We start from the raw sequence: 13,347 nt of genomic DNA on the forward strand, positions 1-13,347 counted from the left end.
ACCTCCACTGTAATAGGCAGTATGCTTCCGAATGAGAGTGGATCAAGGCTTTTAGAGGCCCCGAGCACTTAAAAGCTCTTGGTGCCTCTTGCGTATCTAATTCAAAATATAAACATTAACACATATATTAAGTAGAATAGAAACATCATCACCTGACCCCCCCAATAAACATTAATAAACCGTAAAATAAAGATTGATTTTTTGAAATGAAGCAAACCCTACATTCACTTTCATCATTCATTACTACTTCCCTTCACAATTTTATTTTTTATTTATGCTTCTTTGACTCCATGCCGAACAAGTTCTGATCCCAGATTGAAATGAGTCAAAATATTAGCTTGACCCTAGGTCATGTGATCTCTCAACTGTTCCCCTGCTTGACTTATTAAAGCTTGCCAAGGGGTATGAGTGGGTGGATTGAGGAGTTGTCAATGCATATTCATGGAAAAGGGTAGTCCTAGGTGTCTTGAAATTTGTGGTGGCTTTATCACTCCTGAAAATTTCCAATATGAGCCAATTGGTTTATGATGACTACTACTAAGTGATAGCTAGTACCGGTTGTTTGGGAAGTGTAGATGATGGAGAGGATTGTGGCAGAACATTTGCGAACATACATTCTATGAGCTTGGAGCTTTTGCAATTGTCCTGCCAGAAACCAGGGCCGGGTCTACCTTAACAAAATGGTGTTTTGCAAAGACTCTTCAAAGAAGCTAAATATCAGACTCTACCAACTTCACTTTTTGTAGTTAGGTGTGCTTTTGTGTTCAGATCAGGCCTGTGTATGATAATGTAGCACTTGGGAATAAAGATGCAGCCCAGAAGTCCAGCACTAGAGGCCAACATAGAGAAGATCTGCACAGCTACCATGTACTTCCCCTTGGTGCTCAGGTAAGTGGGCACAAAGGACACCCACACACTGCAGAAGACCAGCATGCTGAAGGTGATCAGCTTGGCTTCATTGAAGGACCCTGGAAGCTTTCTAGCTTGGAAAGCCACCGTGAAGCAGATGGCCGACAGGAAGCCCATGTAGCCAAGGACAGTGTAAAACATAACAACAGATCCTTCATTGCATAGAAGGATGATCTCTCCAGCTTGGGAGTGCATGTCGGAGTCTGGGAAGGGTGGAGAGATTCCCAGCCAGATAGTGCAGATGACAACTTGCATACCGGAACATGAAAGGACAATGGAGTTGGCCAGACTCTTCCCCAGCCATCTCCTCGCCTTGTTCCCTGGCTTTGTGGCCAAGAAGGCCAGCACCACAGTGATGGTTTTTGCCAACACAGAAGAGACAGCAAATGAAAATATGATGCTGAAGGCTGTTTGTCGGAGAAGGCAGGTCACTTTCCTTGGCCGGCCGATGAACAGGAAGGAGGACAAAAAGGAAAGCAGGAGGGAGATGAGGAGGATATAGGATAAATCTCGATTGTTAGCTTTGACTATGGGAGTTTCCTTGTATTTAATGAAGATTCCGAGGACAACACCAGTGGTTAAGGAGAAGAAGTGGGCAAAGCAAACCAGGAGGATCCCCAAGGGTTCTTCATAAGTGAGAAATGTTACAGTCTTGGGGATACATTTGTCTCGTGCTTGATTTGCATGCTGATCTTCTGCGCATTTGGTGCAATGCTTTGCATCTGAAGAAAAGAAGGACTTCAGTATCACTAACAAAACTCTTACATCTGTAACTGTGTGTATTCCAACACAGTGGGACAATATACCGATGTGGAAGAGGTCAGGAAATCAGAGAAGGACATTTCCCTGGCTGTGGACGGGATTTACTTGAAGAGCCCTAAATCGTACACAGACTGAAAATGGCATGCTGAAGCCATTTTTGAGCATTTTACTCTGACGTAGGCATCATCAAATTTACTTCTTAGGAACCCCTAAATGTCAGAGTATGAGAACAGATTACAGAGTGTTCTCCTTCTATAAGGAAAGTTTACACATGTTCTGTTTTATTTCATTCATTGATTATTATTTTTGTTCCAATTCTATTACCGTACACTTAGCATGGAAAGTATCTCTAAGGTGTGCACAGAAAACTAAAGCAACAGCAGGCAACTTAAGCAATAATCAGTTATTTATAAAAATGTTACCCTAATACAAGATTACAATATATGTAGAAACTAATATCATTCCTTGTCCTTCTGCCGCACCTCACCTCACAGACTCCGTGCTCTCACCAAGATCATAAACAAACCCACAGCTCTCCCACAAAAATCTGACAAAGAGGAAGGTTCTGACAAACTGCTGATCTCACAGTTCTTTCTGTAACCTCTGCCCTCTTCTCCTCCAGGTCCAGGTCCTGTGGAGAGCATGATTTAACCCAGAAAAGGGATGCAGAGCATGGTGCGGTCTGCCTGCTGATCTCTCCCCTTTCCCTCCACAGTGTATACAGGGAAGGTTTTCCAAAGTAGTTGCTTTGAACTGAAATGTATTGTGTTAACTGAAATTACAGAAGCCTTGAAAGTTGAGAAATGCCGTTAAAATCTTCACCGAAATAACTGAATGAATGGTTTATTTATTTATCAGTGAATGTGTTAAAGATATCAAATTAATGTACAAACGGGAATACTGTACAATTGTACCTTGATCTCAAACAGAATGTGTTGCGGGAGTCCATTTGACCCCCCAAACCTTTCAAAAACCAGAGCATTCACATACAGGTTTCAATCGTTCGGGATCCGATTTGTTCAGCAGCCAAGGCATTTGAGATCCATGGTATGACTGTACAGTGGTACCTCTACTTACGAATTTAATGCGTTCTGAACGCATATTCGTAAGTCAATAAAATTTGTAAGTCGAATCCCATAGGAATGCATTGGGAGAAAAAATTCGTAAGTAGAAAAAATCCTATCTAAACCACATCCAAGATGGTGGATGGAGCGCCGTTCGTAAGTAGAAACATTCGTAAGTAGAACTATTCGTAAGTAGAGGTACCACTGTAATACAATTTCAATCTCAGGACCTCAATGAAAGGAAAATACTGAACCACAGCATCCTCATTCGAGAGAACGTGTAAACCCACAATCAAAATGAAATCCACAAATCACATGGTGCTGGAATGACCTTACTGCTGGCTGTAGGTGACTGTCCCTGGGGAGGGGCATTCTGTGAGCAGGGTGCCACAGCCAAATGAATTCATTTCCGTCCGTACTCCTCTAATTTTAGATAGTGTGGGGATCTGGAAGAAAGCCCTGACTTATGAATGTGGTGTAACAGACTCTTATAATCTTAGAATCTTAGAGTTGGAAGGGAACCAAACGTTATCTAGTCCAACTCCACGGATTTTTTTTTTTTGGGGGGGGAATGTTGGACATGGAAATTAATAAATCCTAGAAATTAATAAATGGTAGTTTTTTAAAAAATTATTTGGAGTATTGAACAGAAGATTATTTTGCCTGGGCAGAAAAAAGGTTGCCATGGTGATGGAGTGTGCATTTGAAGTGTCAGGAAAAGACAGTCCTTAGCAAGGTGTGCTGGGAAGAAGAAAGCAGTGAAGGAGAGCCCCATCTTGGACGGGCTGGCTGAAGGCTGGCAGGGAGAGATGCCTTGCAGTTGAGTGCTGCACTGCTATGGGGAACAAGACCCTCTTGAAAGGACCATATACTAAGACCTGGTTCAACACTGTGAGAACAGGGCTGTGGACTACATGTCCTTTCCCTTTCCTCTGGAGTCACCCACCTTCCTGAATGGAGATGGTCCCTTCTGCACAAGGAGCACAATCATAGCAGCAAACAGGCTCTCCTTCTTTAGTCACTCTGGCATATCCAGGGCGACAGGTTTCGGTGCATCTTGAACGAGGCACGACCTACAAAATAAGGAGAAAGGGCATCAAAGGAGATCAACATAAATAGCAGACATCATCTGAAGGCCCTGACTGAAGAAAGTGCTCAAATAAAAATCATTTTCAGAATACTGATGCCAGGTTAGAAAGCTTAAAAATGGGAATGAGACCCTTTCAAATTTTGTAGGACTGTGCAGAGGTCATCTTGTTTCTGCCATAAAGTTTCATCTTTAAAAAGGATAAAGGGATTTAGAAAAGGTCAACTAATGAAACTCTCTATTGCCTTTAAAACTGTGTGGGATTTATTGTTCCTGTTTGCTGCTATGATACCGTGTTTCTCGGAAAATAAGACACCGTCATATTTATTTTTTCTCAAAAAAACACACTATGGCTTATTTTCAGGGGATGTCTTATATTTTTCATCCTCCTCCTGCCATGGCCGGTATTGCTGCTGTGCCTATCACTATGTCTTATTTTCGGGGTATGGCTTATATTCCTTGAATGCTTAAAAATCCTCCTATGGCTTATTTTATGACTACGTCTTAAAATAGGAGAAACAGGGTATATGTTTTTGTCTTTTTATAAGCAGTCAGCATTATTGGGCAGCTGTTAAAGCCCACATGACAGCTGTGGCCCCACTGTCAACTTTGGGCCCATTGATGCAGTCATCTCTCCCTCTGAGTGGATGAAAAAGGGAAAGTGTAAGGACAGCCTCTCCACTCTTTGCTCCTCTCCAACTGAATTGCTATGCAAAACAGAGAAAGCAAGGAAAACAGCAGAGATGTACACATCTGGGAAGTGGCAGTCTTCCTGGGAATGGCCAGCTTAGGGATAATATAAAAGGGGCCCTTATTGGGAAATTATCCAAATTTAGCAAGGGAACTTTAGCCTGTGTGGTGTAGGGGTTAGAGGGCTGGACAAGACCCCAGGAGACCCAGGTTCCAATTGCCACTCAGCCATGAAGCTGCCTGGGTGACCTTGGGCCGTTCACTTCCTCTGAATATGTCCTACTTCACAGGGTTGTTGTGGGAATAAAACAAAGAGGCAACAAACCATATATAGCATTTTGAACTCTATAGAGAAAAGGTGGGATATATCAGGTATAAAGGCATTTCTGAGGTACGAAAGCTATAGAAGCTGAAAGAAGCCACTGAAGCTTGAAGAAAGAGAAGAAGAAGAAGAAGAAGAAGAAGAAGAAGAAGAAGAAGAAGAAGAAGAAGAAGAAGAAGAAGAAGAAGAAGAAGAGGGAGAAGGAGAAGGAGAAGGAGAAGGAGAAGGAGAAGAAGAAGAAGAAGAAGAAGAAGAAGAAGAAGAAGAAGAAGAAGAAGAAGAAGAAGAAGAAGAAAAGGAGAAGGAGAGAAGGAGAAGGTGAAGGAGAAGGGGAGTAGTAGTAGTAGTAGTAGTTTGGATTTGATATCCTGCTTTATCACTACCCGAAGGAGTCTCACAGTGGCTAACATTCTCCTTTCCCTTCCTCCCCCACAACAAACACTCTGTGAGGTGAGTGAGGCTGAGAGACTTCGGAGAAGTGTGACTAGCCCCATGTCACCCAGCAGCTGCATGTGGAGGAGCAGAGACATGAACCTGATTCACCAGATTTCGAGTCTACCATTCTTAACCACTACACCACTCTGGCTCTCGTAAAGCGAAGCAAACAGAAACTAACGGAAGTGTTCTGGAACCTTCTAGTGTGTTTGGAAGGTTTCCAAGGTTTCCAAGGTTTTCATGGAGACAGACATGCATCTGGAATGAGCTCTGTGTTTCCAGGTCAAACTGCCCCCCGAACTGCCTATAAATGCAGTCCAACATGGTCACATGTTATTCTTACTTTTACTCTCTCTCTCTCTGAAGTTCCTTCAATCTCTCAATCTGAATTGATTAACTTAAAGTATATTGTACATTTTAAGGGCAATCTCTTATTAATTGAGTGGCAGTAAAATATAACAGTAAATCAATTATTAAGAGATTGCCCTTCCAGGGGTCTGCTATTGAACTGTCAAGCTTATTATTGGCTCAGAAAACTTTTACAAATTGATCTGCTGCATCCTGAGTCCTCCCTGGAATCATGTCCCTTCTTGGAGATGCTACTCTGCTAACAACTGCACAGGCATTCCCCCGGAGTTTTTTGGGGCATGAATCCGGACAGGGTATAAATGCAAGAAATAAATAAATTAAATCACCTCGCTGAAGTTCCCAGGCCACACAATGGCTTCCGGATTAATGGTGAATTTTATGTCGGAGGATGCCTGTTCCTCGATTTTCCCAACCTTCATTCTGCTGTGAGATTTATTGGGAAACACGACCCAGTTCCAGATATCAAAGTTGGCAGTCAGCTCCCCATTCTTATCAAAATACATCCCTCCTATGGATGAATTAGAAAACTGGATTTCTTCTAAGAAAGTGTGAAGCTAGAACGGCAGAAAAAACACCAGCATTTAGAAAACATGGTATCAGGGTTGCATGTGAGAGCTGCAGGCTTATATGCAAACTCCATTGCAGATGATAGGAAACTATATAATTGCAAAACAATTGAAGGATGTTTCCTGGACATCTGATATATCAAATCTGTTCATGAGCTTGAATATTTTGTGGGATGTAGTCTTGTTTTCCTTTGACAATTGAGGAAGGTTCCAGACCTCTTACTAATTTGAAGGGAATTTGTGTCAGCTATATTTGATGACTTTTGGGCCAGTATAACAGGTCCTTTATCAGATTTTTAATCCTCTTGGGGATAAGACCCAAATAAATATATATTGAGGACACGGCCAGGAAAGCGCTTTGAAACTCTAGAAAGCTTGCATGTGTTTTAATTTGCTTTAATCTATCCTATTTTGATTTCAACTTTCTATTGGTTTCAAATATAGGGTTCAAATTAGCGTTTTAAATTTATTTCTACTAATTTTATTATTGTAACTGTTTTGTAAACTGTTTTTTCATCATTCAAGCGATATATACATTTTATGAAAATATATATTAATGTGAGTGAATGCTCCTTAACTATTTATAATATCCTATGTCCCCATACTTTTCTTTATTAATTAGTTTATAAGGTAAAGGGACCCCTGACCATTAGGTCCAGTCGTGACCGACTCTGGGGTTGCGCGCTCATCTCGCATTATTGGCTGAGGGAGCCGGCGTATAGCTTCCAGGTCATGTGGCCAGGATGACAAAGCCGCTTCTGGCAAACCAGAGCAGCACATGGAACCGCCGTTTACCTTCCCGCTGTAGCGGTTCCTATTTATCTACTTGCATTTTGACGTGCTTTCGAACTGCTAGGTTGGCAGGAGCTGGGACCAAGCAACGGGAGCTCACCCCGTCACAGGGATTCAAACCGCCGACCTTCTGATCGGCAAGCCCTAGGCTCAGTGGTTTAACCACAGCGCCACCTATAGTACAGCTATAAAGATAGATGAACGATATCAAAAAATTCTCAAGATGTCCAACTAAAGACAATCGCAATGAGATAAACTACAAAAATATAAACTCCAATTAAGATTCCAGAGATGGACAAATTATTTGCAAAAAAGGGGAGAGGACAGAACTGCCATGGCTGCAACCTTTGACGTTCTAATCTTTCTCCTCTACCCGCCATTAACCTCCATTTTGATCTGGATGAATATGCAGCATTTAAAGCCTGAGCAACAAGTTGGATCCCGTAGTAAGTGCTGTAGCGATCGTGAGACCAGATTGCCTCAATCTTCTCCTGGGACAAAGTTCCCAGTTGTTCTGTGCATCTTGTCCAACCCTCCATAGAAACCACATTGTTTGAACACGAACAAGAAAATGCTCTCTGACAAAACGGTTCAGATTTGTATAAAAGCCGAGTATAGAATCGACATTCTGTCTGTCTTGGTGTATTCCTTACAAAGGACAAAGCACCTTGGCCAGGCGTGTTGTAAGGAAAACCACAAAACAAAATCTCATCAATGTCCAGAACATCCGTTGTGATCCAGACTATTCCCTGAGATCTCTTCACTTCCTCAAAGCCTTGTACGTATGTGATTATAAAACTTCCGTGTTCAGAGTCTCCATAGGAAATGAAAACCTTGACTTGTCTCAGGAGAGATCGTTTACAACGTAAGGATGACATCATCTGGATGAAAAAAGGAATTATTTCCAAGAAAGCAACACAAATCTCACTGTGGAGCAGAAGAGGTTTGATGGCACTCAGGAACCTTTCTCCATTGTCATCGTCTGGAACAAAGAGACCAACCCACGTCCATCCAAAATGCAGCAGCAACTTGACAATCCCCCTGTACTGGGGTTTTTCTTTTGGGACCATCCGGTAGATAAAAGGAAACTGTTTTTTTGCCTTGATTTCATATGCAGTAGAGCCCAAACTGATCTAGTAAGAAAAGGATTGGTGTCTTGTTTTCAGGAATACAAAAGAAAGGCCCTGTCACATGACAAGGCCAATGATCATGTAACATCTAATCCAGTATCCTGTTCTCACAGTGGCTAGCCAGTTGCTTCTGGGAAGCATTTCATGCCTCCCGTTGGAGAATCTATAGCTCACAGAGATGGAAGTGGCGCCAATGAATATTGAGGCAGAATAGGGCATCTGGGGCTTTCAGGGGTCATGGCATTCCAACCCCCTCCTAGAATCACAATGGGCAACTTCACAGAAGGAGAGGCAGAGGCAGAAGCTAAGCAGTGACATGGTGTGCAGGAGTGCATGAAACTTAATCTCCATGCTCATTTAGCTTCTAGAGACAACCACTGGTCTGAAGAAAGAAGAAAGAAGAAGTCTTGGAGAGCAGGGATTGGGAAAATTTGGCCCTCGGGATGTTGCTGAACTACAACTCCCATCAATCCCCACAAGGATGGTGAATGGCCAGGAATGGATAGCTTGGCAGTTCAGAAACCTCTGGAGGGGTGAAGGCATTTTTCAACACTGGTGGAGATATAGAAAAGAGGAAGGAAACATAGCTGGTCTCCAATCCCCTCCAAAGACCTACCTGGGGCATTTTGTAGATGCCCAACATGCTTGAAATCTGGCTGCCAATTTCAGAAGTAGTTGCTTCAAAAACAGCTATAACATTACTCTGTCTTCCACAGCTGTAGCTTGGAATGCTGTCTAGCATGGCATCAGCCGCTGTTCTGACATCAAAAGCAGCCTCATAGATGTTGTAGCCCAGGGTGACATTGGGTAAAAGCTGAGGATTCTGGTTGATCTCTTGAATGGCAAATAACGGGGACAGGAAGAAAGAAGGGTCCTCTAATGTTGGACTGCAAATAAATGAATAAACAAACCATTGTTTCAACCGTCCACTTGAAGGAGTATAAACTTGTCCATGTGCTCCAACAAGGAAATAAATAGTTTTTAGGAGAACTTGCAGCATGGGTGAATTTGATTTGAATGATAACTTACAGTTTCTGGAGCTCAGAGACTTGACAGGAACTATTGACAAGATGAGAGGGGGGGGGTAGAGAGAGAAAAAAATAGCAGATATTTTGTCCAGAGAGGACAGGAAACAAAATCTCTCAGGTTTCATAGGCAGAGTTATCATAGACATAGTGGCTTCAAACAACTGCTGGTTCGGTTGCTAGACAAGCAGTGGCCTTGTGTGGTTTTACGTATCCCATGCACAGAAGGAGGAAATGCTTTTGCTGTTTTCCAACAGTAAAGGTAAAGGACCCCTGACAGTTAAGTCCAGTCGCGAACGACTCTGGGGTTGCGACGCTCATCTCACTTTACTGGCCAAGAGAGCCGACGTTTGTCCGCAGACAGTTTTTCCAGGACATGTGGCCACCATGACTAAGCCGCTTCTAGCAAAACCAGAGCAGCGCACAGAAACGCCGTTTACCTTCCGTAGCAACATTAAATCATGGCTGAGAAGAAGGTCAAGATTAAGGAGTTCATGATGAGTAGCACCTGTTCCCAAACTCAACGGGACTTGTGAAGTTGTTCCAACAATTTCCCCAGCCCCCTTAGCTAGCCTTTCTTGAAGCCACTTCTTCTCCCCACAAACCAAGTAATTCATACATCAAACCGGGGTTTCTAGTTAACACCCAAAAACCAAATGTACTGTAGTCTGATTCACTTCAACCAGCACTAAAGTTTGGCAAATGTTTTGCAGAGAAAACCCTGCATTTAGCAGCACCCCACAAATGGAGCAATTGACAGTTAAAATATTGTCCAATTCATTCCCAACTCGGGCCAACAATTCGATTCAACAGGACCTGAACAAGTTGCAGAAGTTTGACAACACACCCAAGAAGCAGGAGAAGAGATGATCAGCTGTTCCCTAGATGCTGCCTTTGTATTAATTAAACTGAAGCCCCCCAAAATAAAGTGTTTAGAATCAACCTCCCAGTTTGCAGGATACCAAGAGGCCAAGAGGCACTTAGATGCTGCCTCTCAATAACCAAACCTTCTTTCAAAGTCAATAGATGGGCAAAGGAGGGAGAAGGGTTTACCAGGGATGGCCAGAAAACAGGTGCTATCTCTTGCACACAGCAGTGATTGTGAATGCAGGGTGGGTAAGATACAGTCACTTACAACATAACAGGGTTTCTGGGGTGCTGGAAAAAGTCAGGTTTGTTTATTACAACACGACTTTGATATATGACCCCACTAATGAGGTGGTCTCCTGGCCTGTAATAATTCAATGGATCATGATTCTCTTCCCGATTTAATGGACATTTTGCTTTCAGCATCCCACTGACTCCATGGGGCATTAGCAGCAGAAATAGCAGCAGAAGTAATATCATTCTGGCTATGCCTGCAAGAGTCATACACTCTTGTGACAGCAGGGACATTAGTAGTACACCTGGTCTCCTAAAATAGCTTCAATCAAAGGTAGACAAAGGAAATCTCCCACAGAAAGCAGCTCTACCTACCCCAAATCTCTCAGGCCAGGCTTCAGATAGTTATATCCCAGTTCTTTTTTTCAGGCTTGTGACAATAAATTACCTCACCCTGCCTGTGATTATGATATTTATTTTATTTTTGGACTCAAAGGCCATCACTGGTGAAATCCCTGGACTAGATAAATAAATCACCATGATTTTGATAATTATAATGTTCAGAATCTCCACCTCCCTGGCATCTGTGTGTGACTCAATGGGCAGGGGCAGAGTGAGAGCAAAGCATGTTTGTGAGAACTCACAGATGGGGCTGCCAATTTGGGCCCTGCTAAACTTGAGGAAACTTCAACTTCAGTAATATCCCAGAAACTACAGAACAGTTATGATGGACCAAGACTTGTAAGGCAGGACATGATCCAAGTTTATAAACTGGTCTCTTTCCCTTATGGGATATTCCAGAACCTCTATAGAGTCCAGAGGCCTACCAGAGTATATTGAAAGCAAGGCGGCTAGTAAGCCTGATATTTATTAAAGGAAATAAACTGTTGCAACAAGGTCTCCACTCACCACACGCAGGAGGGAGGGAGAACCCTGAACCCTTTATTGCCTTTCTCGATTGCATTTTCTGGGTACCCTGGCCATTCCTTTGAGATGGCAAATGCTTGAATCTCTTATGCATAGTGTGCTCAACTTCACAGATACTTGCCAGACTGTATTTGAAAGGGGAGGTATAAGCCCCAACTGTCAAAGGACAGCTTCTCCCATTTCCTTCCTCCCTGCAGAGATCTATTTGAGGTCAATTCGAGGGGGGGGGGCGTTAAGCCCCGGGTGACAGCCTGAGTGAGGGGTGTCATGGTGACAGACTTGTGTAGTGTGCGGCGGCTCCACGGTGTTCCGATTGCGCTCGGCGGCCACTTACAGGGTGCCGCTCTCCCGCGGTACCCCTTAATGGGCCGCTGAGCACGAGAGGTGCTCCGTGGATCCGCTGCACACCAGCGACACCTGATCGGACTGACTGCGCCCACTCTCCCTGGGTGGAGTTGAGGGGTGGGCCAGTGAGGCGACGCTTCTTGGGACGCCCTCGCTGGCCCGCCCCTCAATTCCACCGAAGGAGAGCGTCATGAAATAACGAAAAATGCGTTGTGACGTCATGATGCTGCGGAGCGCTGCCCCGCCCCAGGGGTGCCTCTGCGTTTGCCGCCCCGGGTAACGGGGCGGCTAGCAACGCCCCTGGTTGTTCTCCTCTACTATTTCTAACATGTGGCTTATATACTTATCTATGTGTTTGCCTTGTATATTTATGAACATAAATAGAGACATCACCTTGCCGACAAAGGTCCATATAGTTAAAGCTATGGTTTTCCCAGTAGTGATGTATGGAAGTGAGAGCTGGACCATAAAGAAGGCTGATCGCCGAAGAATCAATGCTTTTGAATGATGGTGCTGGAGGAGACTCTTGAGAGTCCCATGGACTGCAAGAAGATTTAACCTCTCCATTCTGAAGGAAATCAACCCTGGGTGCTCACTGGAAGGACAGATCGTGAACCTGAGGCTTCAATACTTTGGCCACCTCATGAGAAGAGAAGACTCCCTGGAAAAGACCCTGATGTTGGGAAAGATGGAGGGCACAAGGAGAAGGGGACAACGGAGGACGAGATGGTTGGACAGTGTTCTCGAAGCTACCAACATGAGTTTGACCAAGCTGCGGGAGGCAGTGGAAGACAGGAGTGCTTGGCGTGCTCTGGTCCACAAGGTCACGAAGAGTCACAATGATACACTGATGTCACAATGATACATTTGCATTCATCCATGGTAACATCACTGGCCAATAAACTCCTGCAACTAGATCACCAGCAGCCTGGCTCTCTAGCAAGCTTGATGTTTTAGTTCATAGCCTGAGCATGAAGAAGAATATAGAGATCATCAGGTGGTTTGGGCTGTGTGTTCGTCAGTTTGAGGTTGATACCCAGCTCTACCTCTCTTTAAATTCGGAACCAGTTAAGGCTGTGAATGTCCTGTGTGAGCATTTGGAGGTGGCTGGAGGATGGATGGTGGCTAACGGATGGAAGTTGAATCCTGACAAGACAGAAGTATTGTTTTATGGAGGCGAGCATGGGGGACCCCCTTGTCTTGAATGGTCTTGAATGGGGAAACTGTGTCCCTGAAGGACCAGGTGCGCCTGAAGGACCAGGTGCGCAGGTGAGTCATTTTGGACTCACAGCTGTCCGTCGAGGCACAGGTTAACTCTGTCTACCAGCTCCACATGGTATTCCAGCTGAGACCCTACCTGCCCACAAACTGTCTCACCAGAGTGGTGCATGCTCTGTTTATCTCCGCCAGGTCCATATAATAGTGATTCTAAAGGAACTTCACTGACTCCCAGTACATTTCTGAGCACAATTCAAAGTGTTGGTGCTGACCTTTAAAGCCCTAAATGACTTTGGCCCAGTATACCTAAAGAAGCATCTTCACCCCCATCGTCCAGCCCAGACACTGAGATCCTCCTACAAGGGTCTTCTGGCAGTCCCCTCACTGCGAGAAGTGAAGTTACAGGGAACCAGGCAGAGGGCCTTCTTGGTAGTGGCACCCTCCCTGTGGAACGCCCTCGTTTCAGATGTCAAGGAGATAAAGTACTACCGTGTTTCTCATATTATAAGACATGTCTTATATTTATTTTTTCCTCAAAAAAACACACTATGGCTTATTTTCAAGGGATGTCTTATTTTTTCCCTCCTCCTCCTGCCGTGGCCGAC

General features: G+C 44.0%; 2 protein-coding genes across 2 annotated transcripts in view; both read right to left on the reverse strand.

The window, feature by feature from the left end:
* The window catches only part of LOC118080166 (major histocompatibility complex class I-related protein 1-like), a 194,200-nt gene that overhangs the window by 153 nt on the left and 180,700 nt on the right, over positions 1 to 13,347 (reverse strand). The window lies entirely within an intron of this gene.
* On the reverse strand, positions 718 to 11,746 carry LOC148687167 (vomeronasal type-2 receptor 26-like). The gene is made up of 5 exons (XM_088664365.1): positions 11,611 to 11,746; positions 8,743 to 8,960; positions 5,965 to 6,192; positions 3,682 to 3,808; positions 718 to 1,631 (listed from the first exon to the last, which is right to left on the reverse strand). The coding sequence occupies exons 1-5, from the start codon at positions 11,744 to 11,746 to the stop codon at positions 718 to 720; spliced, it is 1,623 nt and encodes a 540-aa protein (XP_088520491.1).

Source organism: Zootoca vivipara, chromosome 2 (genome assembly GCF_965207765.1).
Source record: "Zootoca vivipara chromosome 2, rZooViv2.hap1.1, whole genome shotgun sequence".
Lineage (NCBI taxonomy): Eukaryota > Metazoa > Chordata > Lepidosauria > Squamata > Lacertidae > Zootoca > Zootoca vivipara.